The sequence below is a fragment of the Sylvia atricapilla genome, chromosome 15 (assembly GCF_009819655.1).
Source record: "Sylvia atricapilla isolate bSylAtr1 chromosome 15, bSylAtr1.pri, whole genome shotgun sequence".
Classification (NCBI taxonomy): Eukaryota; Metazoa; Chordata; class Aves; order Passeriformes; family Sylviidae; genus Sylvia; species Sylvia atricapilla.
Window position 1 is genome coordinate 240008 of NC_089154.1, and position 27079 is coordinate 267086.

General features: G+C 41.4%; 1 protein-coding gene across 2 annotated transcripts; it reads left to right on the plus strand.

The window, feature by feature from the left end:
* The first annotated feature begins 3726 nt into the window (after positions 1–3726).
* Positions 3727–26867, plus strand: TMC5 (transmembrane channel like 5). 2 transcript variants are annotated; one of them, XM_066329627.1, is made up of 23 exons: positions 3727–3841; positions 11227–11376; positions 11926–12110; positions 12497–12601; positions 13332–13424; positions 14170–14269; positions 14842–14932; positions 15253–15501; positions 15644–15795; positions 16329–16473; positions 17019–17174; positions 17716–17882; positions 18508–18586; positions 18953–19050; positions 20653–20748; positions 21334–21409; positions 21998–22131; positions 23274–23447; positions 23847–23925; positions 24263–24355; positions 25412–25513; positions 25802–25847; positions 26437–26867. In XM_066329627.1, exons 2-23 carry the CDS (start codon positions 11303–11305, stop codon positions 26535–26537), a joined length of 2595 nt encoding a protein of 864 aa, XP_066185724.1. In that variant the 5' UTR covers positions 3727–3841; positions 11227–11302; the 3' UTR covers positions 26538–26867. The 2 variants fall into 2 exon arrangements, with proteins under 2 accessions (XP_066185724.1, XP_066185723.1); XM_066329626.1 differs by lacking the exon at positions 3727–3841 and having other exon boundaries at positions 11224–11376.
* The last annotated feature ends 212 nt before the right edge of the window (positions 26868–27079 follow it).

Below are 27079 nucleotides of genomic sequence, written 5' to 3' on the forward strand. Positions count from 1 at the left end.
TGCCACCGGCCCGCCCTCTCCGCTGGAAGGGGCTCAAGCGCCCCAGGTGCGGAGCTGGGGGTGTTCTGCCTGCCGGGCATCTCTCACCGACCCTTGCTGTGGAAATAAGTTTTGTTTCAATGTCTTCCGTCAGTATTAACTGCCCCTGCCCGTGTTGGGTGCTGTAAAAACTTGGAAACTCCTATACTTGGTCAACTCTCATTAGGTCACGAGGCCGAACTCCCGGCTTGTTTTGTGACTGAATTTCAGTGGTGCAGGTTGCAGTGGAAACCACAGCTTTACTCTTGAATGTGAAAATTTGGCGTGAACTGGAGCAAGTAAAGTCAGTAGATGCTGAATCTTTTTTTTCCCATCGAGACCGAGAGTGAGTTTTGTGTGAACTTGTAGTAAACGCCTCAGAGAGACTTATTTCTTGGAACAATTCTTTGGTGAAAACAACAGCGTGTTTGACAAATAAAGAAAGGATACCTCCAGAAGTCTCAAAAGCCCTATAGGGAGGGGGGGGGGGGGGAAGGAATTCTAGTCTCTCTTACTTTATTCTCCTGATAGTTAAAAGATTACCAGATTTTCCTGAACATTCTTAGTGCACTTTCTGCAGTAGTTTTAAAAGTAAGTCATTATTAGGCTACAGAATGCTGACTCAGACACAAATGAGTGTTCCTTCTATCAGCTGTGTGTCATCATCTCTTGTGATTTTCAAATTGCTTTCCCAGCAGTAAGAAAATATGTGGGCAATCTGTCTTGATAATAAAACCATAAAATATCATTGATAAAAATAAAATTTCTCAAAGTACTTAGATGTACATGTTTGTAATCTGTGTTACAGCAGAGGTGAAAGGTATATCTTAAGGGGAATTCTTGTGAAATACAGAGATGTGGAATTAAAGCACAGCAACTTCCTTATTGCACCGCATGATTTAAAAAAACAAATGAAGAAACACTGGGGAGGTGTGCTTGCCTTCGTGCTGGCGGGTTTGTCTTTGACAGTTGGACTTGATGATCTCAAAGGTTTCTTCCAGCCTTGATGGTTCTATGATTCTATAACTAATATGGATTTTTAGCTATTTTTGGTGAGAACAAGCTATAACTTGCCCTCATCCTTCCCTAACTCACTCTGGAGGCCTATTACTTTTTTACCTTCTCATCTTCACAGATCTCCAGGATGGTTTTTGCCAGGTGGGATTTTTTTGTATTGCAAAGGCTGATGCTGTGAGAGTTTCAGCAGGATCAGGGTGTTGATAACAGAGCTGGACACTCAGTGATACACATTTGCACAGGTGATTTGTGTTCCTTGGTTGAGTAGATCCCACATTTCATGGGATTCATTTGATCAACTCCCAGCTGATCATTCTGAAAAACTCAGGGGATGTAAAATAATATCCCTCAGCAACATTTCTGAAAAATCATTTAGTGGTTTTGAGCATTTGTGCTGAGTGTGTGATTCATGTGCTGGATAAGAATGTGCATTTGTACCCAGTGTTACTTGAGCCTTGAAGCCACCCAAGCATGGGACATCTTTGTGTGGCCCTAAATAGGAATATTTATGGGGTAAGGCTGCCCTGGGGTGTCATCTGGAGTGGCAGTTTTAGTTTTTATTTCTGTTTCTTTTTATTGCCACAAAAAATACAAAGAGGAAAGGTGAATAATATGCTTGAGGTTAATTAGACTCTTTCTGAAACTGTGTTCTAGAGAAGTATTGTGTTAATGATCCCTTGAGAACAAATTTAAATAAAGATTGGAGGAATTGAAACAAGATTGACTTCCTCAGGAATTTTGTGAGAACATTCTCTAATGTTATTTTTTTTTTCAGTTGAGAAAGTTTATGACACATGGAAATGTTTCAATGAATTTTATGGATCACAGCAATCCCAGGTGGAAAAACAGGAAGACAGACATGCTGAGGAGGAGAGAATGGATGATTCTAGCAGAGCGCAACAGTCACATAAGGAGTGCAGTAAGTTCCACTTGTACATCATTTGTCCAGTGTTGTTTATCCAGACGAGCAGCAGCTCTCAGTCTGTGCTGAGCATGGAAGCCAGTGCCATCTTCTGTTTCCCAGGATGCTGGAGATCCGTCTGTCGCTTTTAGCAACGCCATCCATTTCCAGGACAATTTTTCTTTTGTATGGTTCCTCTTCCTAATGCCACAGCTCAAAAATGTTTCTAAACATTCAGAGAAGTTCTGAGTGATTGCTTTAATTTTAGGGGGGTTGTTGGTCTCACATTTGACTGCCCTGGTACCTTGTGCTGTGGTGCAGGCAGCTTATGCAGTTTGCAGGCAGCTCTGGGTCAGTACAGATCTGCAGACAGGTTCTTTGCAGCCAAGCCAGGAATGTTGCTTTGGGCAAAACGTCATCTTAAAGTTGTGTTAGAAAATTTCACTTAAGTCTTCTGGCACAGGATAAACATGTTTTACCAAGTTTAGGAGCTGGAATAGCACTAGTTATTTGGTAAAAGTGATCATCAGCAGTTACACCGGCACAGTTTCTGTACATGGAGCAAACTGATTTATTACCAGTTCCCTGCTGGCACTAATCCAACGGCTGACAGGGGTATTTTTCATTTGTTTGTATTTTTAGTCTTGCTGACCAGAAAGGTTACTTAGGAATAGTTGGTAGAAGTTTTAAGATGTGTGGTTGTCTGGGGAGATAAAATATGCCCAAATGGCATAACAAGCTATCAACACTAAAGCAGCTGGGGGAGGTCTGTAATCTATTCAGTATTAACAAAAAGGAACAAGGCAGTGGGCAGGCCACAGGTCTGGGACAGGAGAGCCAGTCTTTTCCTTGTCCTGTTTCCTATTTTGTCTGTGCCCACCCCAGTGGTGGCTGTTTGGCCCCTCATTCAGTTTGAGGCTGCTCCTGCCTTGGCCTTTGGGAGGGCCCTGGGAACACCCTGTCAGTGGCTGGGGTATCCGAGTCCAGCTGCAGCAGAGAGAGTGAAGGTGATGCAGGCATCCCTGCTAAGCTGCTTTGGGATAGAAATTCCTCTAAGAGGCACTACCCCAGCATTTTGCTGGCTTCTGTGTGTTGCACCCTGCCTGGTGCTGAGGTGGAGCTTTGTCCAATCTGTAGTTTTTCATACCTCTGCATGGAATGGGAAAAAGAAAAATCAGTATCTCTGTGTCAGACTAAAGGAGAAGTTCCTTCTGGTCCATGCAGAGTACAGGAAGGGCTGGTATTAAACTCCCTGTCCAGGAACTGTGGATTATCCTCTCTGCTACAGTGAACTATTTTTTCTACTATTTTTTCACCCTTAGAAGTGCCTTCCTTTAAATTCAAGTAAAAATATGTGAGGAAAGATCCTTCCTTAGCTCAGCTCAATAAATGATTAATCCAGGGATAAAGGTAATGCATCCTGTGTCTGAAAACTGCCTCTCTCTGTCCTTTTATTGTGGTGGTGTTGCTCTCCCAAACAAAAAAAACCCCAAAAAACAAAATAAAACAACGACAACAACAGCGCATGTTTAAATTTGTGGGAGATGGAGAGTGAATGTCTTGGATCTCAAACAGAAACATAACAACGTGCTCCACGGTAGGTAACAGGAAAGAACTTCGCGGGGCTGTTTTTCTGTCTCGAGCTGAACGAGCAGGACCTCGACTCCGCTTTCCGGCGGAGGGTTTCCGTTCCCAGCCCCTTCAGAGGGGAGGGAAGGGGAGGGAAGGGAAGGCAAGTGAAGGCAAGGGAAGGCAAGGGAAGGCAAGGGAAGGCAAGGCGGCGGCCACAGCGGGTCCCCCAGGCGGCGGGAGGAGCGGCCGGCGGGGCGGGGCGGCGGCTGCCGGGCACCTGCAGCCGAGGGCCGGGCGCGGGTAGCCTCTCCCGGCGGCCAGGTGAGGAGCGAGGTGAGCGGCCGCGATGGGCGGCTCCGGGGCTGTGGGTCCCGGAGGGGCTGGACAGGGCCGGGGGCTGCAGCGGGCAGCGCTGGCCGCAGGGTCCGAGCGGCGGCGGGGCTGGGGCAGGATTCCCAGCGCACCGGGGCGGGAGGAACCATCCCGGCCCCGGCAGGTGGCTGCCGCTTACACACGGCTGCGGCTCATTAGAATGATGGGAGAGCAAGAGTCGGACTGCGGCCGTGTCGGGGATGTATTGCCTTCTGCTCGCTGAAAGGTGAATAAGCAGCCAGCGCTGTGGCCAGAGCTTGGTGTCAGCCGTGCTGCGCGAACGGCACCTCGCGGCTTTCTCGCTCCGTTAGTCACTCCGAGCCTCCTCTGCCTTCTGCAGGGAGGGTTGCTCCATGGGAGAACCAGCCACACTGCCCTGAGGTATTTAGCCAGTGTGTCACTCTTCCTTCTGAGGTGTGGCAGCAGCCTGGCCGGGATCACAGCCTGGAGCGTGACATTTCCCTGTGCTCTGGGTTGCGTGTTGGGGTCTGCTGGCTGGCTAATGGATGTGGCACTGCGTTTCCCAAGTGGCAGCTGTGAGTGTTTTGTGTTACGATAGGTAACGGGAGTTTGTATTAAATAGGTGGGGGAAATCTCGGGCTTCAATATTCGTGTTCTTTGTGGTTCTTGACTCTGTCAGCTCCCTCAAAACACACAGACTTACTATTTAACCTGCAAAGGCTGAAACGTTTCTATGCGGAATACTTAATGCACATCCAAAAGCCAGATCTTCATGTCCTGTATTTTATTGCGAAGTCGCTGTCATTAGTAATGCTCTGTTAGTAAAGCAAACTGCGAGCAGTGGCAGTGCATGGGAGCTGTGCTGACTGCTGCTTCCCCTGCTGAGTGTCGCTGCTGTCTCCTCGGCCAGCCCCGCGACCCACGGCAGCCTGATCCTGCTCTGTGTGCCACGAGCAGCCGGTCACTGGCTCCAGACAGGAGTTCAAGGTGCGAAAGTTCAGGTGTGGGTGTATGTCAGTCGCTGCCCGTGTGACACAGCCCTACTGCAGAATGAGGGTCACAGCAGACTGTGCTAAGCAATGGAGTTGAAACGGCACCTCTGCTGGGCTGATATGTCAGTACTCTGTCCAAAACAATTAATCTCTAATTTTTTGAGATTTTGTTGTTGTTGTTGTTTGTGGGTTTGTTTGTTTGGTCGGTTAGTTGGTGGTTTTTTTGGTTTGTTTTGGGGGTTTTTGTGGTCTTGGTTGTGTTTTTTTTTTTTTTTTTTTTTTTTTTTTTTTTTAATAGTCTTTTGGTTGTTTTTTTCTCCCAAAGTAAGTTTGTCAGAAGGAATTTTACCCCGGAAAGTGATCAAGTTCTGACGTGGTGTGCTATGGTTGTATGGGCAGGTATAAGAGGAACTGGAACTTTACAGTGGTGTCCTCCTCATGTGTGGGTGAAAAAGTCTCTAATTGCCACTTGTGTAGTCCATAGGTTGTGTATGTTCATTATAGAATAGATCTTTAACATGCTAATAAGCCTACATTGGATTTTAATGGAGCTGCATTTTGTCTGCAAAAAAAAGTACTCAGTTTATGTGAAATTATTTGTCAAACAATTTGAAAACTGTATATAAGGATTTTTACAAAACAAATTCTCTTCTTTTGACTGGTTCCCCCTACCAATGTTCTGGTTTCTTGGTATTCCAAATATTCTGGCAGATAACTTTTTTGTTTTGCCTCAGGGTCCATTTAAATGCTGCTACTGCAAATAGTAAGAGGACAACTATATCCTTAACAGGAAGTTATGGCAGAAATTACAAACCAATCAATGCTCTTTTTCAGTCCAAGATCCTTGAGTGTATGTAAATCCGTGTTTATTATCCAAGATGGTCATACGTGTAGTCCTCATAAGCCTTTCCACTTGAACTGGTGAATGATACTCCTGTAACTGATACTGCTCAATAAAGTACAATTTGCAGGTTGTACATGGAGAGGTATCCATTGCAAATGCAGAATAAACAGAGCTTTCTTTTAAGGTTTTCTTTTAAGTCAGATTTGTTCTAGTAAGCAGTATCTTCTAGACCCGGTGTTGTTGGCTGCCTTTCCAGTGGAAGCAGAAAATTAATTCCAACCAGGTACTCAAAACTCACTTCCTTCTTTTATTTGTAAGCACTTATTTCCTTCAAATACAAGTAGCTGGTAATGTTGGTTAATAGACTTAAAAAACTTGTTTTTCAAAGTGAGATTTAGTTCTGCTAAACGCAGAGAATGTGACAGTCTGCAGTTTGGAAATTTAGTCACAAGACTGACTTGCACCAATATGAGATGATTCTTGCTTCAGCCCTTTTTTCCCTATAAGGGTCAAATGATGAGCTAGGTAATGTTTTTCAAGGATTAAAAAATAATGTAGAGTTCTGTTTCTTATTCTTGATAACCTTGCATCTCTCTCTTCTTGCTCTTCAGGTATACTGTTCTTGCTCTTCAACTCCCTTTCTCTAATTTTAGTACTTATATATCTCAGTGCATATGATTTTCCTAATGAATTAAGTTTGCCCTTGTGGTCAGAATTAGGAGAATAAAAGCAGCAAACACAAAGAGGTGCTTTCAAAGGAGCCTTCAGGGAAAGCACTAAAAGTCATTGTCATATGCACTTCAGTCCACAGGAATTGGATCTGTGGGGCCTTTTGGGTGGAGAAACAGGGATGTGTGTGGTAGATTAGGGAGAGTACTATGAATTTCACAGAATTCATGAAGTATCTGAACTTTCACCCACTCCCTTTAAACAAAAACTGAATGGGCCTCCACTTAATAATACAGTACTGGGCACTAAAATTTAACTACATGTTCTAAGGATTTTTTAGATGTTTCTGGGGTATGTTTATAACACAGGTTTCTAAACTCAAGTGAAGAAGTAGAGCCCTGTCTGAGACACGGCAAATGCAAAGCAGCTGGCAGGCCTTCTCCAAAAACCCTCTCTAAGCAACCACAGGTGATACAAAGGATTTAACTTGCAAAGAAAATGAACACGATGAAAATATTGTAGTCTTACTATACTGTGGGGGAAGTACAAGAGGCAGTTTAAACAGAAGGGATAAGGCAAAAAGGTTACTAGGTGCAAAAAAATAGACAAAGAGTAAATAAGGAGCAGAGCTCATGATACTGAAGAGCAGCTGGAAGCAAGCAGACACTTTTCTGCTTCCTTTTGCCTGAGTGCTCTCTGGACCCCACTCTGGCCAGGAGCAGCTGAGGGATAGGGAGAGTGGGGTCTGGATCCTGGTAGGTGCCATTGCACTGTAGGAGTAGGAAGTAAATCCATTTGGGCTCCAGATCCAACAAGCTGTTGGGAGATACAGCAGCATGGTGGCTGTGAGGAGGATGCTGTCACTCTCCCTTCCCAGTCTGTTTATCTCTCCCTATGCAACAATAAGTCTTTAGTGAGTCTTTAGTGTTGCTGCATGTCATCTGTCACCAGGAAGATCTCTTGTAGCAGAGGCACAATTTAGATTGCTTGAATTGATTTCAAGATCTGAAATAGTAGAGTTGCTGTTGGTTCCTGCTGACATCAATAAAAGCACAATGGGAGGCCTGTAAGAGGTGGTGTTTGTTGGTGCTGGTTGGGTGCTTTGGCAACATGCAGCAAAGATAAGTGGCTTTTGCTTCCGTGTATGATTCAGGCTGTTTCCATTGCTAATACATCATTTAGAGATGATATTTTCTTCAGTCAATTCACAGGCCCTCTAGATTTTCTGAGAGGCTTTCCTGGTCTGTTGCAAAAGTGTTGAAGCTGTTGGGAATGAGACAGTGGAAGAGTAGTTATCAGTACTGGAATCCAGCTGCTGATGCAGAATGTAAAACTTCAGCTTGTCTCTCAAACTCACTTTTGGCTTCCAGAAATCAGTCTGGTTTGTTTTGGTTTGTTTGTTTGTTTTTTCACCGTGAAGATGTGTGGAGCACGTTAAACAGGACAGGGATTAATGAATAAAACTTGGGTAACAGTGAAGCATAGTCATACCTTACAACTAAACTATCTTTATGGAAACAGAGCACATTCAGCCTTCTGAATCACTTCTTCCATGAGTTCTGTTCCCTTCATTCACCATTATTAAGTTATCTATTATGTAGTTCTGGAATTACCTGGCTTTTATTCCGCTTCAATATGTGTGTTTTTCAGCTGTTTTTATTCGACTTCAATATGTGTGCCAATAGGATTTACTTCATGAAATCTTTTTTTTACTGGGGGATTACAGGTAAGGCACTTGAAGGTCTAAGTGGCTTTCTTGAAACTTGATGCCAGGACAAAGTGCTGTTTTGGCAAGACATTAATGTTTGTTTCCTTATATTTTACATAAAGATTAGTGTCTATAGCAGAACATTACCTGTACAGGAAGGGATTACCTGGAATATTTTGTCATGGTTGTTGATCTGTGACTTGAAGGCAGTTATTTTCTGGGAAATGATCCAGAAGTACGAGTCTGCACTGCTTGGAGTTTCCTGGTCTATATCATTATAGGGCGGAACAATTTAAGCAGAAAGCACCCACCCTCCACAGATCTTCTAACTTATTTACATATCAGTGACCATTAAATGCACTGATCTTCATCGCTTCTCCACTGAGAAGGTGCACAGGGTTTGTTTGTTTCAGCAAGAAAAGTTGCTTGCTGAAATCCAAAAATGTAATCCACAAGTGGATGCCACTCTTTATAAGGAAGATTTGTCAAGATCACGCTTTCTGTCTTTCACAAATAACATCTGTCCTCCAGCGACATTTTTTCCTTCTAAATAATTTTTAAAGGAAAAACTATTCCATCCATCATAGGCTGAAAAGTAGAAAGAGATGGTTTAGTTTGAATGTAACCTGCTTTGGGTTCTTTCCAATGAGCTATGACTGGTCAGAAATGTATAACCTACCAGATTTAAATTTGCTTCAGCATATGTGGAAAATTTATTTCAGGTCATTAAAACTTTGTGAGTGGAGAAAAAAATGGTGTTTTCAGATGCTGGGTTCAGTGTTAGACTGTAAATGTCCCTGTGGATTTTCATAGTGATCCTGGCATGCAATGCATCATAAGACTCAAAGAAAATAAAGTGGATAATGATGGAGCCAACAATGTATCTATGTTTGTTTTTTTTGAGTTTCTGAGGAAGCCCTTATGGGTACACCTTGAGGTCTCTCAAATGGGTAAGAGAGAAAAATACATCCAGCATTTCCCAGCCAGGCTGATCTGTTTCTTCTGGCTGCTTGATGTCAGCAAATTCATTGATAAGGATGGCTGATGCATTCTGCAAGTTTGCTTCTGGGCAATGCTGAGTCTGCACAGCCCATGCACTTCCATCAAAATGTCTGTGCTCTCTACAGCTCCAGTGAAGACCAGGCAAGTAGACAAACTCTTTAGATCAGTGCTTAGCTTTCCAGCTGCCTTGCTGGCAAGCTTCCCAGCTTTTTGGATAGCTGAGTCCGAGAGAGTTGGATTCCTGGGAAACCAGTTAAAAAAACCAGAAAAATGTCATTTTCCACACTCTTCAAAGGGAATTGTCTCAGAATGTTCTTCCCCTGAGAAAGTAATTTTTCCCTCTTTAGCTTTTCATTGCAGTTTGAAATATAAACCACATTTATAGGGGATGTTTAGTTTTCCAAGCAATTCTTTGCAGAAGACCACGATAGTCTTTTTCAGGAATCATTTCCATGCTTTTTAATGGAGTATAGGGACAGAATGTACTAATTACTGAAGGGTTTGTACAAAAGTTCAGATATATTCTGAGCTAGTTCTCAAAAGATCACCAAGAGCTAAGTGGTTCCTGTCAAAGAAAATCTACCTCCTCAAGAGATTTAAGCTTCTCATGACTTTTAAGTAAGAGCCTTGGATATTTCTTTCATGTAAGAGCCTTGGGTTCATGGAGCATTTATTAGTTTTTTTGGCGATAAGGAAAGAGGGCTCTGCTAATTACTCTTCTGCTTTCATGAGACTCTCACTCTGTCTCTAGGTGTGAAATCGTTGCCTGAAGAAACACAAGTGTCACTTAGGAGAGACTGTTCATGGTTTCTTTTTGCCAGCAGTCACAGCCCGTCGTTTGCAGGAGTGATGCAGTGTGTGCTCCCATCGCCTGGTGTGCTTTTACTGGGTGTGCTGAATGGCTGGGCCCCAGAGCACCCTTCCTCACACTGTGATCAGAGTGTTCTCAGTGTTCTGCTTACAGTGTAGGACTTCGAATCCAGGCAATCCCTTGTGTTTACAGGCGTCACTCTTCAAGTCAGGGTGCAAAACTTGGGCAGTGTTTTACAACTGTACCTCATACTGCAAGAGTTTAGACAGTGTTCCAAGCTCTTATGGCATGTAAATTACACAATAGTAATTTAAGAGCTTCTCTTGGCAGAACAAGATTTTGAAAAGCCCTCAAAAACTGGATACTGTATAATTATCCATTTTGAAAATACTTTTCATATAACACTTCCTTTGCTGCAGTAAATATCGTGAATAAAATCCACTGCAAATAAAAACGTTTGCTGAGACTCTACTGTTAAATGAGATTCAGCTCTGCTTTTCTAGGAATGGAGCTGAAATAAAAATAGGGTCCTATGGGTTTTGCCAGCTGTGCTCTTTATTGATTATTTTTCCCTTCCCTGCTGTGGAATAGCTTAGGAAACTTGCATGGTGCCTTTAAGAACAAATGCCAAAAATGGTTTCCTTTTTTGAGTATGATTTTTGATTAATTGCAAGAACTACCTGTTTAATTTGGATTCTGTTTTTCTAATGTAACGTTCCCTTTTTGCTGACTCATGAGGACTCCCATTCAATAAATTCTGACTAAGTCTGGCTTGTTTAAGATTAAAATGGAGCACTCTGAGAAATCTAAAACCAGGCCTATTTAAAGGATTGAGGCATTAAACCATTAGAAGAGCCCTCATTAAGGATGAGTCTCCAGATATTGTCGGCTCTGTACAAAGCCACAGTCCTGCAGGTCCCTTATTCACAAATTAGGCTTAGAGATGCACTGCTAGCAAGGAACAGGGCAGGCTTCACCTCTTTAGTTTTGGAAATGCAGTGATTTTTTTTGAGAAAATTTGTGCGTTTGGCTTTTGCTGTCTAAGGAGGAGAGAGAGAACTTTGTTTTTTTCTTAATGCTTTGACATTCTTCTAAAATCTGGCCTCATTAGTATTGGGAAAACTTCTGTGGCGCTGCAGTTCTGTAGGTTTGGAGAGACCTAACTATGGAGAAATATGAGTTCCTATTTGACCTGCAGCTGCTGGTGGACCCCAGTTTCCCAATGGTGATGAATTTACAACCACTGCTGATTTATACAGTTTCATGTTATTTGTTAGTAGAATAACAGAATCTTCTAAGTTGCTAAAATGGAGTTCCTTCCTTTTAATTTTTATGTACCTGCATCTGTTTTGTAATCAGTCTTCCTATTAACATATTCATGAAGCGGTAGAGACAAAAATAAGGAAGATTTCATCCTTCAAACCAAGGACTTGTCATGTCTTATCATTACAATGAAGCCTTTGAAAATCCAGACTACCACTTCTCAGAGACATTGGAAATTGATAGAAGGTGAGTGTATTTAATTTTACTGTGTGACTGTGCCATAAGGCGTAAAGTCATTTATATGCAGAAGATACTTTTTCTCTGGAGTTTTAATTTGTGGATTTATTTTAATCCCTCCTTTATGCTTTCATTCTCAGGTAAATTTTTAAAACTGTTACCAGGAAGGCAGCATTCAAGGGAAATGGCATGTTTACTTTTTACATGTTGGATGAATTTCAGTTAAATGTATTTATGGAGTAATGTTGTACATATTTTTTTTAGATCCAGTAACTTTCACGATGGGCTATGACCTTGGATATCTTTGTTTTCCAAGCAGGCATTCATGTTTAGTTAAAGTCTAAGCTGACTTCAGGTGGAGAAAATTTTAGCCTTCCTAATTCATTTGATGACCAAATCAGAATTACGGTGTTGAAGTTCTAAATACAAAATACCTCTCAGTATCAGAGATTGGTTTATAACACACTCGATTTTGATGACAATAGGTAGCAAATTATTTAGGACATCTACTGAGGCTTTTTATGACAGTCATGGTTTTCTTTTTCATCGCTTACACAGGGGGAGTTCTCAAAGGAATCCATTCTCTCACCAAACTCCTTATGATTCATCTCTGCATGGTTCCTATGGAGAGCACAGAGGGAGGGAGCAGAACTACCCTGTGGCCATCCCAATGTCCTCCCTGGGACCTGCCTCTGGCTACAGCCAGGATTTGCCCAGCACAAGTCTATATGGGAATTCCACAGGTATGTAGTTCCTCTTGTGAGCAGCTTAGAGAATCTGACAAATAACAGTTGACTGTGTCCCAAGGGAGTCATGCAACTCTGCAAAGCTCAACTCTGTAAATATTTTTAGCCTTTTTTTTTTTTTTTTTTTAATGCAGTTCAGGTGTTTTATTAGCAAATTCATGGATTGTCTGTTGTATTATCAGATCAATAAATATTGTCTTGTATGGACAGAGTAAGTTGTTGAGTACTAGGATGTATATTGGAGTGGAATATGAGAGTTTTGTTGAGGGAATAGGTTGCTATGTTGTCAGTAGATCTGGATTTTGTCACGGGATTGGGATTCTGTGTCTGTAAATAGCCCATAGCAGTTTGCAACTTGGTGTAACTCTGATTCCCTTCAACAGACAATCTTTCCTTTGAGCCTGAGCCAGAACTGACTCACACCCCACATTCTACCTTCCATCTTCTGGATTATCCCTACGCTCATGGAATTTCCAGTGGATCAGAAGGTAAGGATTTTGGTGCATCACAACATTGCATGTCAATCTCGCCCTCCATAAAATAATACTAACAAATATTTTAAAGCCTGCTTGTTCAGATATGCATATCTTCATGTAATAAAAGGAGTCGTAAATAGTGTCCTTCCACATCAGAGAGCTGAGCTCCACACTGGGATGTGACACTGGGACTGGCCATTAGCTTACTGGGAAGGCCAGGCAAGGAAAGCTGTGGCTAAACTCATCTGTGTCATGGCTGGAAGGAAGATGCTTTAAGGAGTGTAGTTACCTGTGTTTGAATAAGTGGATGAAAGGAAGTGGAGAGAGCACCTGCATTTTGGCCCCAGGGAAATGGGAATTTGGCACATTTAACTTATTCAGCATGATGGAGTGTGATTCTAAAATGATCCCCCTGAAAGCAGGGGAAGGATTTTTAAAGAAAGGCCTTGTCTTCTAGGGAAGAAAGGCTTGAATAATGAACGAATGCATTTGTGAATGGGTTAGATGAGGTTCTCTATGACAGCTGAAGACGGGTCAGTACCTCTCTTCCAGCATTTATCTGAAAAAGTGCTTGTGGCTGTCAAAGATGACTAGGAAAGAAGTGAGTGGGGGAGTAGGTTTGCATGAAGTTAGTGAGATAGAAAGGTACACTTTTAACTTGTTATTGGGAAAGTGAAATCTGAATTCCTTAAGTCAAAGTGTCAGGACTATCTTGGCTTCCTTAAAAATGTATGTTATTTAGACAGCTTCATTCGGAGACGCAACAGAAGACCCCCTGATGAGACCTTCATGACCTCTTCCAGCATGTTTGAAACAGATCCAGAGTGCAGTGAAGGTAGGGGATTAGATAAGTGGTTCAGTATTTGACAGTGTCTTGTCTAATGGTGTGGTTGATGCTGCTCTTTGATTCTCACCCGAATTGCATGTACAGCACTGCTGTGGTTATGGGGGCAACTTAGGTTTGTTTTATGGTAGTGATTAATCTTTTATGCTCTCCTAACACACTCAAATCCCATGGTAAATGAAATGCAGTGCCGTATGAAGGTGTTAAATTGTAGAAAGAAATGCTAAACTCTTTATTAGAATTTGTTTGACCAGCTGATGGATTGCTTTCAGCCACTGTTCCTGGAATTAGCATCAAATTCCAACTATGCAGAAGCAGCCTGATTGTCAGGTCGTAGAGGTGTGTCTGTGGCATAGATAGTGCTAAGTGTGGGCACTAACGTCAACTAAAATTACAGAAGAAATAATGCAAAAGTTTAGCTTTCAAGTCAGTATGTAACATCATAGAAGTGAAACTATCGAACAGTGATCAAGCATGGACCAGAATCTTGGAATATTGTCAGTATTTTATTTTCTTTATATTGCAGCTCTTTCTGTGAACATTATTGCACTACTTACTTGCATCTGTTTTAGAGTTCTGAGGGAGCTGAAGATATTTTGGGCAATATTATTAAGTCTCAGCTTGTACACCTTGGTAGCAGTGTAGATGAGGGATGTTGTTATATCAGTTTCAGGTTGTGTATAAAAATTACTGTATTCTTATCTCCAAATTTTGTTTTTGCATGGGTTTCGTGCAGAGGAAGATTTAATTGGAAGTCTTGCGTGTATGTCCACCAAAGAAAGGATTAAAGCAATCCAGAAGATGCCAAAGACCATGAAAAAAAAGAGAGAGATCAGGTAAAAAATAGAAGTTTATCTGTTTAGTTTTAAAAACATTTACTTCTAGCAACATCTAGCTATCAGTTGTGAGGTTTGCCATTTGCTGAGCTTTGGTTTGTCACTTTATGGCAAAGTAGTTTTTAATGCACTTTTAAAGAGTTAATGTCTTGCCAGAGAAAGTAATTTAATGATGGAGATAAGAAGAATCTCTCATGACAACATAAAACAGAATAGCAAGGTCCTGAGATTTAGTTATAAAGGATGACCTGAGATTTCTTTTCGAAGGAAACTTGGATGTTGGTCTGAGAAGAGACCACATGATCTCAACCATCCTTTTATCTCCTCACAAAATGCATTTAAATTCTGCTGCCAGTATGAGTTAGTGGAGGGGTTAGAACACGCTGTCATAGCAGGGACAGGAGCCAAGATACCAGCCAATATAAAATGAACCAGTAAGAACATCTCTGTGTTATACTAATTCCATTCACGTGCACAGGGGTGAAACTGTATTTGCAGCATCTTCTTTGGCTTCTTGATTCAATTACAACTCATACTATAATTCTCATCACCCCTACCCTGCTCTTCCACAGAAATAAGGTTCTTAAAGAAATGTCAAAAAAATCAAAGCGCCGTGGTGCTCAACCTTCCTGCTGTACCCAGTGTCTGCAGGGAGCAGCAGTGGTAAGTGCCAGAAACTTCTGTCAGTCACAACAGAGCAAACCACTCTAGCTGCAATGTCATCACTGTCTCCAGAGGAATCTGCTGTCTTGCTTCATGTTACTTACCAAAATTCCAGTTAATTGCTGCAGTGTTCATTAATAATGACTTGCACTGTAGTAGTCCTTAGGAACACCATTTAACCATCCTATGGTGCCTGGAATGGGGCAAATCCATTCTTAACATCAAAGTGAAGCTGTAACATTAAAATGTGAACCTTTATTATGTGAAATTGAGTCCTGTTTGCTTGTTGAGACTCATCTCTCTCCTCTTTTTCCCTTCAGTCATTTCGGAGGTTTGGAAATACCCTTTCAGAATATTTTCACCAACTGCGGGTATGGCACAAGACTCTGAAGATCATTGGTGCTGAGTTTGGAACAAGTGTTCTTTCTTACTTTGTTTTCTTGAAGTGGCTGCTAAATTTTAACATCTTCTCATTCCTCATAAACTTCAGTTTCATCACAATTCCTCAGTTTCTTGCAGCAGAACCAAATAACCTTTCATTCACGGGCCTGGAGCTGTTCACTGGAGCTGTAAGTATTTTAATTTAATCGCACCTATGATTTCATGATTGGAATAGGACAGCTCTCACCTCCAGTAACTGGTCTTCAGATGATGATACTTTCCACCATGGGGTAATAGCAAATATTCTGAATGATGTCTTTGTCTTTTCAGGGTTATTTTCAACAAACAGTGCTCTACTATGGCTTTTACACCAATGCTACAATCAGTAAAATAGAGAATGGTCTCTCTTACAACATACAACTGGCCTACATTTTCACTGTTGGGATATATTTTGTCATCTGTTTTCTTATCTTGTTGTTCAGGTAAATTGACTGTGAATTACTGTTTCTCTTATATTAAGTGGAAAATAGGCACAAAATAAAAAACGCCATTCTGTCAACAGTTAGAAGTAATAATTACTTGAGTATGTTTCTGTAAGTCCTTATTTACAGATGTAGAGTTTAAGTAGAAATTTTTGCGCAAAAGACAGTCTCCAGGAATCAAACTTTTATTACAGAAATTAACAATAACTGCAAAATAGTAAGGGACATACAGAGAATCCCACTTCAGACTGGGAATATTGTGATCCCCATTTGTAAGCTGTTGCTCCTAGCCTTGTTTCTTAGTGATGGGGACTTCCAGAGGTAAAGCTTGTCAGCAACAATCTTAAGATGGAAATGCTGGAGTTTCTTACATTAAATTTTATTTTCCATCTTGTCATTTGTGCCATGCTCTGACATAGGCCAAATAAACTTGTGATGGGATGGAAAAGCTGACAAATCTCCCTCCTTGCCCTGCTGTACAGGCTTCATGAATTTCCCTGTTACACATCTGACCAATTTAATTTTCATTGCAGCATGGCAAAATTCTTCTCCAGGAACTTCATTAACCTTCAGTCATTCTCTGTGAATGCCAGCAAGCTGCTTTGCACTTGGGACTTCAATATAACCAATGAGAAAGCTGTGAAGCTGAAACAAAAGAATCTTCACACACAAATAAAGGTACAAACCACAGGAGGTACAAAACTAAGTGTGTGAGTGTCAATTCTTTTTAGAGACTTAGTTGTGCATACAAATTTGTGTGTGCACATCCAAGTTTCTGGCAGAGTGACACAAGTATGCTAGTCCTGTGCTTAAGAGATTTACATCTTCCTGACTTCCCATGTTTCTTTTGGTCTGAGCTCCTGCCATTGGCTTAGCTATTTGTTTTCCTTTTCTCTTTAAGCAACATATATTTATATGCTTCTGTTCTATTGAATGAGTCTCTCTGACTATTAAATATTTGCCATACAGGGTATTTATTCTGTTTTTTCTCCTTCCTACTATTTAAATACTTTATAAACAAAAGGCAGGCTAGAAATATTATCTGTGAAACCTGACTTCTAGGATAGGAACACAAAGTTGCCCAGTAAATGTTCCTAGGATATTACTCTACCCATCTTCTAGAGCAATATTCTTTCATTCAGTTTCTCAGATAGTTCCTTGAAACAAGTTTTGCCTTATGCTGTTGACTAAGAACTTCTTCATTAGGAATTGTTTTTTTACAGGAAGACCTCACTGAAGTAAACAAAGAAGTTCTACATTTTTCTGTGATGGAGAGAGTTCTTCGTATTGCTGTTCACCTTATTGTTTGGGTTGCTTCCCTGGGAACAGCAGTAGCTGCTTGTACTGGTGTTTACTTCCTCTCCATTAACAACCTCGAGGTAAGGCCAGAATCTGCATTTTTCCCCATAGGTATTTCACACTGAGCACAAGCACTGGTCTGTTCACTGTGAGGAGCACAGGAAAGCAGAGCTGTTGTTGCTGCCAGAGGACACACAAATTCTGCTAGACCTAAAGAGCTGCTTTGCAAGGTCTACCCCACTGGAGACTATGGCAAGAGTGTGGGACCTGAAGGGTCTGAGCAAATCTCCCTCCTGCCTCCAGCAGCTGCTGCCTGGGCCCATGGTCAGTTTAGGGACAGTGCATCTGATGACCTGGGGACAAACAATGTGGAGCAGCCCCAGCAAAACCTGCCCTTTCTTCCCCATTTGAGCTGGGGCTCCGACCCTTGGTCCCACATAATTTAGGGGAAGGGAAGAGGGTCACTGTGCTGCTCCTCATGGGCTCATGAAACATGACAGTCTAACCTGAGAACATACAGAGAGATGAGCCAGGGGCTTCCCTGTGGACACACCTCGAGGCAGCCTTTTGGTTAAGGCTCTAAATTTGGATTGTCTGATTATGTTTTTTTTCCTCTCTAAGCTGTTTATGAAAGGATATAGAAATGATCTAGAGAGCCAAGCTGCCATGTTGGTGCTACCTGTGATTGTATCTCTCCTCAATACATTGATCCCATTCTTCTTCTCCTGGCTTGGGCACCTGGAGAAGTTTCAGACTCCTGGACAGCACATATATGTCACTATTACCAGGTATTGCTTTCTGCCACCTCTTAGTGCTTTTGGCCTGAAGTTGTCTAAGTTCTTTTTGATAGGAAGCTGTGTCTGGGTGGTGTAGGGGGAAGAGGGAGCTATGGAGAAGAATTCATCTTCTCCAAAGGCTTCTGTAAATCTTGTCTTCGTGACCTTTTGTCCTTCATGAGTTTCTGGGATGTTATGTGTCTGCATGAAGATGAGGAATGGTTTCCCTCCCAGATGGGTGCACTGTGACACTGGGCTTGTAGCATTCCTTGATGGCCCCTCCCCAGGAAAGGAAGGGAAGTAGAGAGAGGACTTAGGTCATCTTGCTTAAAAACAGATGCCTGGAATTGACACTGCCTAACCCCTGGTGTCCCTCAGCCTTCCCTCCCCTGAGGAGCCCCCACACCCAGCCAGCAGCCTGTTAAGCAATATTGTGCCAAGGTTGTCATGCCCAGCTCCCTTTCTGCCAGAACAATAGAACAATGCCACACCTGACCTCCCAGGAGAGCTTCTGTTACTCCTGGCGCTCTGCAGTGCCAAGATGAGGTAAAAAAGTGTAACCAGCAGTCATCCTGCCATCACTCCCTCCAGATATGGACCAGCTGTTGGTGCAGTTACTGTTACTTCTTCTTTTTAGGAATATTATCCTGAAAATGTCAATTCTTGGAATACTGTGCTACTACTGGCTTAACATCGTGGCTACCTCAGAGTCACAGGTAAAGTTTCACAAACACAAATCTCTGATTTGCATTCCCAAGTTAGGAACTACTTGGATAAGAGACCTGCTTCAGCAAAGAGAAGCACATGTGGTGTATTGGGAAGCTGAGTTTCCTACCCTAACAGTTTTTATTAGCAACTTGAGAGAAAACAACTGTAGAAAAAAATGAATGGCCCAGCTCAAGTCTCAGCTGGATGGGAGCATTGTCCACTGAAGTCAACTATGATTTGCCAGGCTGCTAGAATATATGATCAAGATTTCAGATCTTTGATCAAGTTTCAGATGCCCAAGCATTCAAGAACAATGTTTAAATCACATAATTTTTAACTTCTAGTATGATTTTTTTTTCTTCTGTTTCTTAAAGTGCTGGGAAACTTTGGTTGGCCAAGATATCTATCGTCTTGTTCTAGTTGACTTCATATTTTGTTTGTTTGGCTCTTTCTTTGGGGAGTTTTTACGAAGGTGAGTACTACTTTTCAAATATTCTTTTCTTTCTTTAATCAAAGATATGATCTGTTTTCTTCATGTGAGAAAATTCCAGCAGAAGCATGGCTTTACATGCCTTGTGTATATTGCTGTTCCCCCTTAGAAGGAGGTCAGTGTGTCCTTGTTCCCTTTGGAGATGGAAACATATGCAGGGGAGAAGCCACATTCTACTCTCATGGCTTTCCTGAGAGTGAGGTGACAACCAGTTGTCTCAAGCACAAACACATCTTTTCTGCATAAGCACGGGCACAATGCTGCCTTTCCTTGGTGTACCCCACTATCACTTTTTCCCTCTTAGTTATGTCACTATAATGTCTACAAATTTAAAGTCTGATTTTATCAGTCTTATTAAGCATATAATGAGTCTCTCAAATGTAGAGGTCTACAGCATTTTACATGAGAAAGTATTGTGGACTGGATGTCAGTACAGCTCCATATGTAAGGAAGAAGTAATTTACTTCTGACATCTGCTGTGTGAACCTTCCTGGTGCCAAACATTGCTTATGGCTTAGGCAGTATTTAATTGTTTGCCAGCTCTAGAGAGCATTTAGATCCCTGGCCATACTTTTGTATAAGAGATCCATTGTTTGCTCTCTGCCCATGAATTGAACAAGACTGGTTTACAAGGTAGGACTTTGTTAACTTTTTGCTAAATTAATACAAAACAATGTTGAGAAGTTCTTGAAGACTTTTCCTCCATGGCTCTTGCCAGTATACTTTAATCCTTATTGTTGTGTTCAGTAGTAAACCACTTCCCAGCAAAAGGTCACAGAACTAAAACTGCGATGTCAGCTGTGATGAATGGCCTCCCCTAAGCTGGGCAAAACCACCTCACATAGGCCCATGAAAGGTTAAAAGTACAATTGCTTTTATTTAATATTTTGTGCTCTGTTGATAATGCAGTTGATAAGGTGGTGGTATCAAGATGTGATAGTTACCAAAATCTTTATTGCTCTTGCTACAACAAGCAAAAAACTGAGTCTCCCCAGCTCAAGAAAAATGAGGTGGTAAAAGGAATTGTTGGTGCTCAGTAGGAATCCTCTCAGTACTTGCTCACCTGTCTGTTTCAGCTCCTTGCAACCTCAGTTGGTTTGAAGTAGGATGTATTCGAGGGTACATTAAGAGTATCAGTGTACAAATTTCATTCTTTTTTAATTGAGCCTGAAAATTCTCAGGACCCGAAAAAGCTGTTACAGTTTTATACTGAGGCCCTTTGACATTTCAGCTGCTTAAGCACAAGGATACTTGAGCTTAAAGTAACAAGTAGTTACTATAGTTTAGATACGTACTGACACAGCAAGAAATCCTTGTTGGTTTTCCGTTTCAGTTGTGTGAAATATGTACTAGGTCTTACTTCGACCCTGCTTTGTTTTACAGGATTTTTTTTTTCAAATAGTTTCATTTTTGCTGTGCTGTCTAATGAACGAGCTATGGCTGCTTTGCATGACACTAATGCAGCCTCTAAATAATTTGTTACTGATGCTTGTATTCAGAAGGTCATTTATAGGAATTTCTACAGAGGACTTCATCATTCTGCAAATGCTATTATGTTATAGTTTTTGGTTTCCTCCCTCCCAGAATTATTGGAACTACAGTCTGCATGAGGCTGGGGCTGCCAGAATTTGACATTGGACGAAATGTTTTAGATTTGATCTATGCACAGACTTTGACCTGGTAAGTGTTAAATTTACAGCCAAAACTTCATTTGCACCTAGAAGTATCATGGAAAAATTCTTATTCTGATGTTTGTGGGTCGTGTTTCCCAGAAAGAACAGGATAAATGGCCAGGAGATGAGCTGTTCAGTGCCTTTGGTAAGGATTGTGACTTGCCAAAGTAATTATGTGGGCAGCAACAATAACTTCAGTCAGTAGCTTACTCAGTGGCCACCTGGTCTGGGAGAAACCTGATAGGTTCCTGCAGGAATATCCTGGAGTTTTGTTTACTTCCCCACTGGGATGATGTTCTTGTTCAAATAATCTCAGTACAAATGCTGGAAAAGATGCCTTATTTCCAAGAATGAGTATGTTACTCCAATTATAAGAGGGTTCTGCAGATCTGTACATAGATATGTGTGTTTAAATTTGCATATTTTCCAAGGCAAACTGCTAGAAGATCAAGAGTAACAAAATTGCATTTCCAAATAACCACACACTATCTTATATGAAGTTAGTGCACTGAAAGCAGAAAAATACCACAATGAGAACTGAATGAAAATAGTGAAGATGTAACTTTTTTCTCCTATAACTCCTTTCTTGTAGGATTGGTATCCTGTTCTCTCCCCTGTTGCCTGGTATCCAGACAATAGCGTTTTTTATAGTATTTTTTGTGAAAAAGGTAACAAACTTTATATGTATTCATCATAAATAATAAAGTAAAATTAAAGGCTGGAGGACTAACACTGGACAAGTGCATATGTCAATATAGACACTCAGCCTGTGGCTGTGACTTTGGCCTCCCAGTTACTCCCAGCAACTCCCCCCACTGTGAAATTATCTAGGCGTAAGCAGGGTGATTCAGCTAAAGATCATGGTGGAAATATCTTCTTTTCCGAATTCTTTCTTTCAGTAGTATGACCAGATAAGTTGTTTGTTGGGTCATGAAGCAGTTTGTAGTGTTGAATATAGAAGAACAAAACTGTAGGTAGAAAGATGGATTCAAATTTCCCTGAACCCTGAGCTTGCATATGCTACAAAAGCAAACTCTACCCAACAGACTTCCGAAGAACCCATCAGAACCTCATTTTGCCTCTTACTATTTTAAGGCTATATTCTTGAAGTTTTCTAAAATGACACTGTATCTGTCAAATACACATAAAAGTTGTTCCTGGGAACTTCCGATAGATGCTCTTTGAGCAATTTCAGTGGGATTGACTTAAACCAAGTTGAAGTGGCAGCATTCCAAAGTACCTTCATCTCTTCAAAGGTCAGTCTGATGAGGAATTGCCAGCCCCCTCGCAAAGTCTGGAGAACTGCTCAAATGATGACATCCTTCATTCTCCTGCTGTTTTGTCCTTCCTTCCTTGGAGTCCTGTCTGTCATTGGAGTCACTGTCTGGAGGTATGGAAGATCACTGGCATTCAGGCCTACTAAATTATGCTGTGTGACCTGATACTAGGCAGAAGAGTCTCCATTTCTCTATTAAAAAAAATGAAATATATTAATTGCTGGTGGAAGGTTTCAGGTGTTTATGAGATGTTCTGTATTCTGAAAACAAGACTTGCTCCGTGAGCTTGTAAGAACTGAGTAACCTGTCGCATGAGCGAGTGGGAGGAGAAACAAAGTTGCATTGAAGTTCTGGATTCCTATTTTAATGCACCAAATTTTACTTTTCCTCCTCTTAAAAAAGTTTCTGTGACCAAGTCCTAGTTCCTAGCTTACTTATAGTATAGGTGATTCTGGATCTGCATCAGAGAAACACTGGGACAACTCAGTTGAGGTCAGCTTCTGGATTAATTATGAACTTTAGAGCTCTTTCTGCAGGCAGTGCTGACTCTGTAATAATGCATCTGAGTTGTTACCAGTATTTTAAAGCTGCTCTGGTTTTGTGTTACTCTGGTCACAGGAAGGAGGACAGCATAGATACACTTTTTTCTTGACAGTAGTCAGCACTATGATTTTGATATTTAGTGAGACAAATGACTACACATGAAACCAGATGGGATAAAAGCTATCACAGCCATCATTTCCAGATGGCAAGTGGGAATTTCAGGCTCTCTGGAGTGGTTCAGTTTCAAAGCACTTTCCTATTTCAGTCTACCTGAAAATGTTAATTCTTATAATGGACTGTCTTATTTTACCACATTCTTTTGTTACTGAAGATCTGCAGTGACTTGTGTCCCTGAAGGCAAAGTGAAATGATAGTTCCTTGTGGTGAAATGTTGAAAAAATCCAGTTTTTCAATTTCCTGTTGCTGCAGTGATTGACATGTTATATTTACTTCAAGATTGTGCTCACAGGGCTTGGTACTGATCCATTGCAGCAAGGATTCATGTCTACTGCATAGTCTGGGGTGGGCATTTAATGGCTGGAGATGGACACAAGTTAAAAATGAAATACAGATCATGGAAATACCCTGGGAGTCCAAAGACAGTAGATGGCTATAGATAACTGAGAAGCATCTTGATGTACAAAATCACAATATTAACTAATTCACTGGTTAACATAAGAAGACTTAAGCAGCTGTTTTTTCACACTCTCAGGGTAAAACCCTCAGAAGAATGTGGTCCTTTCAGAGGTTTGTCTTCAATGTATGCTGCAGTTGCTGAGTGGATACAAATACTCGAAAGTTACACGGCCTCCAAATGGGTAGTGTGGATCTACCATAACTTAATTACAAGTGAACTTTTCTTCTTCATCCTCTCTACTTTTGTACTGTAAGTATCTGCTAATGAAAATAACAAGAAAAAGGCCCTAAGCGGAAAAAGCTGGCAATGACAGTCATTTTATGTTATTTTGTTATCTGAAATGCATCTTGGATTGTTGACTCACTTAAATGTACCTTAAATGTACTTGAATACAAGTCCATACATTTTTTGTCTTTTCCAAAAGAATGTTGTAAGCAATTTCATGCATTTGCCATGTTTTAAGCAAATCCATATGTTTGCCATTCCTTCTGTAATTGTATACATCTATTTTGTGTGTGTATGTGTGTACAGAGATATGTGTATATATGTCTTTTAATGGGTTAAAATGAACAAGATACATTTCTATCTAGACACTGACTAGAATAAAGTGCTCATATGTTGAACCTTGTTTTCTTTTGTTTTGTTTAGAATTGTTACTTATCTTTACTGGAAAATAATAGAAGGAAGAAAGACCATGATCAAACTCTTACATAAGCAAATTACTAATGTAAGTTTGGCTTTCAGCTGTATCTTTTGTATAATTTGGTTTCACTGTTGGTTGTCTCATCCAGCTTTGTGGGGCTGTAACCTGTTTTTCCTATAACTGTGCAAAGGAGGGTGGGAGCCCTTCCCCATGGGAGTTCTAACTAGCAGGGAAATCTAACTCACAAATAGAGTTGTAGCAAAAGAATTTTATCTTCAAGATGTGCTGCTGCAGCTCCCTCTGTTGACAGATTATTTTAGAATAGAAGGAATTCTTTTGGTCACTGGTTACTTACAGGCCTTGAGCCTCTTAAGGATAATTAGTGCATTCCAGCTAATGATCAAATATGTCTTGACTACAGGAAGGAAAAGATAAAGTGTTTCTACTCAAAAGGCTACAGGGACAGCAAAGGGCAAAACAAAGGTCATCTGCACTGGGAGGAAGAGGCCAGCAGGTCAGTCTGACTGCTCAACTTCTGCTGTTTAATTGCTTGGTACAGTTCCATGGGGCTCCTCCAGCTGTGCAAACAGGCTGCTGGGGTTTGGGAAAGGTCTGTACTTAGAACTTCATCTGAATGTTTATTACTTCACTCCAGATAGCAAAAGGATGCTGTGAAAGTTCCATTAACTGTTTGTTCTAGGATGGAATTCAACCTGATAAGGATATAGAAAAGTCCTTACCCTCACCAGACATAATTTATGGTTATGAAACTTCAAGAAAACATTCCTAATGTTCATGTACAGTGATGCTCACCAAAGGGTTTGGTCCCACTTGAACCTTGCCTAGGCTAAGAAGGAGGCTGCCTTCCTCCCTAGCCATGGATTTCCTTACAAGGTTATGATTTGTGGTAATCTTCAGCTGAGGTAAAACTGAGTGTTTTGACCCCATTTTGAATCCGATAAAAGATGGATAGACATCTATTGTCCTAAACTTGAATTCATTTTTCAAGGCAGTCCTTCCTGCTGACCCATCTAATTAGTGTTAAAATGTGGACATAGAGGTTCTGTCTGGTGTTTATATTTGGGTTGAGTAAAAGCTCCTTGACCACCTACTGATAGAGAAAAAGTGTTTGGTAGGTTGTCTCTCTTTCCTTGCAAAGAACCAAATCCTCTTGTATGACTGGCTATCATTAAAATGATGATATAAATAGAAAACCAAATATGTATAATAATTTATATTGATCTGTTAACACTAAATATATGTGTGATAATACAAATAAATATTGACTGTAAAGAGGTAAGTTGAATATGAATGGGCATTTTCTACGTGCTGGGGATTTTCAAACAACCTGTGCCTGTGTTGAGTGTCACAAGTGGGACTCCTGACAGGGAGATGTGTGAATGTTCTTGAAGTTGTTAAGGTCAGATTTCAGAAGGAGAAGCCAGAATGATCTCATTGTGGTTTAGTAGAAAGGCCATCTCCCTGAGACAAGGGGGATGAGCAGTGCTGACCATACAGCCACAGCTGGAAGCCAGAACACAGACTACTGATGATAAATACTGTTTTTCAGAGAAGCTCCTCTTCATGCCAGCCATCCAGGCAACCTGCCCAGGAGGTGCCAGCCTACTCAGGAAGGGAATTTGACAGAAACCAAAACCCATCCTACAATGAGGTGAGATGGTCAAAATGTAAATTCCCCTATACAGAATCTGGGGCATGACATAGGTGACGACGGGTGTATGTGTAGCAAAGTACTGTATGCATGGGAATAACTTTAAAGATTAACTTGAACTGATACAAAAATGTGATCAGGATAGCTATTGAACACTCATAATCACAAACCTGCTCAAGACTTTGAGAGTGTGGTTTTGGTACAGATAACTGGTACCTTTTCAAATACAAGATAACACACACAGGAAGGAAATCATGACCTAAACCTGCTTGTGATTTTTGTTTTCAGCATCCCTTTTCTGCTGAGATCTCGGGCGGCGGTGACTTTCTACCAGGTAAGCAACTACAATGAAACACAGAAAGCTCTTAAAAATTCAGCTCAGTAAAAATGTTTGGGGTACAGACACAATGTGTGACAGCTGCATGTCAGGGACACACAGCATTTTAGCATCTTGCATGAAGAGAAAACAAAATGACTGGGCTTGTGGGATGAATATTTTCTATAGGTTGTGCTTTTTGGTAGCTTGTTCTGGTGTTGGTGGTGGCTTCTAAAGACTGACCACCAGCTTCTGTGTATTAGAGAATGAAATTCCTGGGTAAATGAGGTGTTTTGTCTTATGGGAGCACCCAACAGACAGGGAAGAACTTTAAATCACTTTTGAAACAGACTTCACATCTTGGCGTGAATCTCAGAAGAGATTACTAATGCTGTAGAGTCCCTAGAATATCACCATGCTCAGCATGAAATAAAGCTAAGAGATCTTGCCCGGTAGTTTGAACTTGCACGTAACTTCATTCCAAGAACTTGTCAGCTGAGACTCCTCCAGAGCGCGCGGCGGGGTGGTTGGGGGTTCTGGTGGGGGCGGTGGTCCCCCAGCAGCACAGTGAACGGTGGTTGTCTGCCCTGTGCAGGCCGGGAGCCAGGCCGGGAGCCCGGCGTGTCCCGGGCCGTGGCGCTCGCCCTGCGCGCCCGAGGAGTGGCGCTGGGGGAGGACGGCGGTGCCCGTGGAGGACTCCAGCCCTGAGGGCAGCCAGCACCGAGTGAAGGCATTGTCTGCAGAAAGCAGTCGGCTCTTGTACTTCAGTGTACTGAAAGAACCGCTCAAACAGCTGTTTGACGTCTAAATGGAAGAAAAAAAATAGAAGAACAGATTGCAAAATGTGTCACGACTTGGGTTTTTTACTGTGATAAGGAATATCCACCTGTTGGGGTTGTTTTGCAGCAGTGACAGCCTTCCCCCAAGACTGGCATAGCCTCGATGCAGTAAGGCTTCCTGCACAGCTGACCATGTGTTGTTGTCTAAATACAAGGAAACTTCTGCCTAACTGTAAATAAAAGTTCTGTTTGAAAAATATTTTCTAACAGTTACATTGTTTAAACAGCTTTTATCTGATCTAAGCCAAACCTGAAGTATTGGTCAAATAAGCAGAAATACAGTCAAGTGCAGTTGTTGTTGCTCTGGAAAGAGGCACATCTTTTCTTCTTGCTCATAATTTAGGCTAAAGACAACCCTAACCCAGCCACCACAAGCACAGAAAAAAGAACAAACTTTACACACAATGCAAG

Excerpts from the sequence above, each read along its gene's own strand:
- TMC5 (XM_066329627.1), top strand. The coding sequence starts at position 11,303 with ATGTCTTATCATTACAATGAAGCCTTTGAAAATCCAGACTACCACTTC. Across the intron at positions 23,448-23,846 it reads ATCCTCTCTACTTTTGTACT|AATTGTTACTTATCTTTACT; the intron begins GTAAGTATCTGC and ends TGTTTTGTTTAG. Across the intron at positions 25,848-26,436 it reads CGGCGGTGACTTTCTACCAG|GCCGGGAGCCCGGCGTGTCC; the intron begins GTAAGCAACTAC and ends GCCGGGAGCCAG.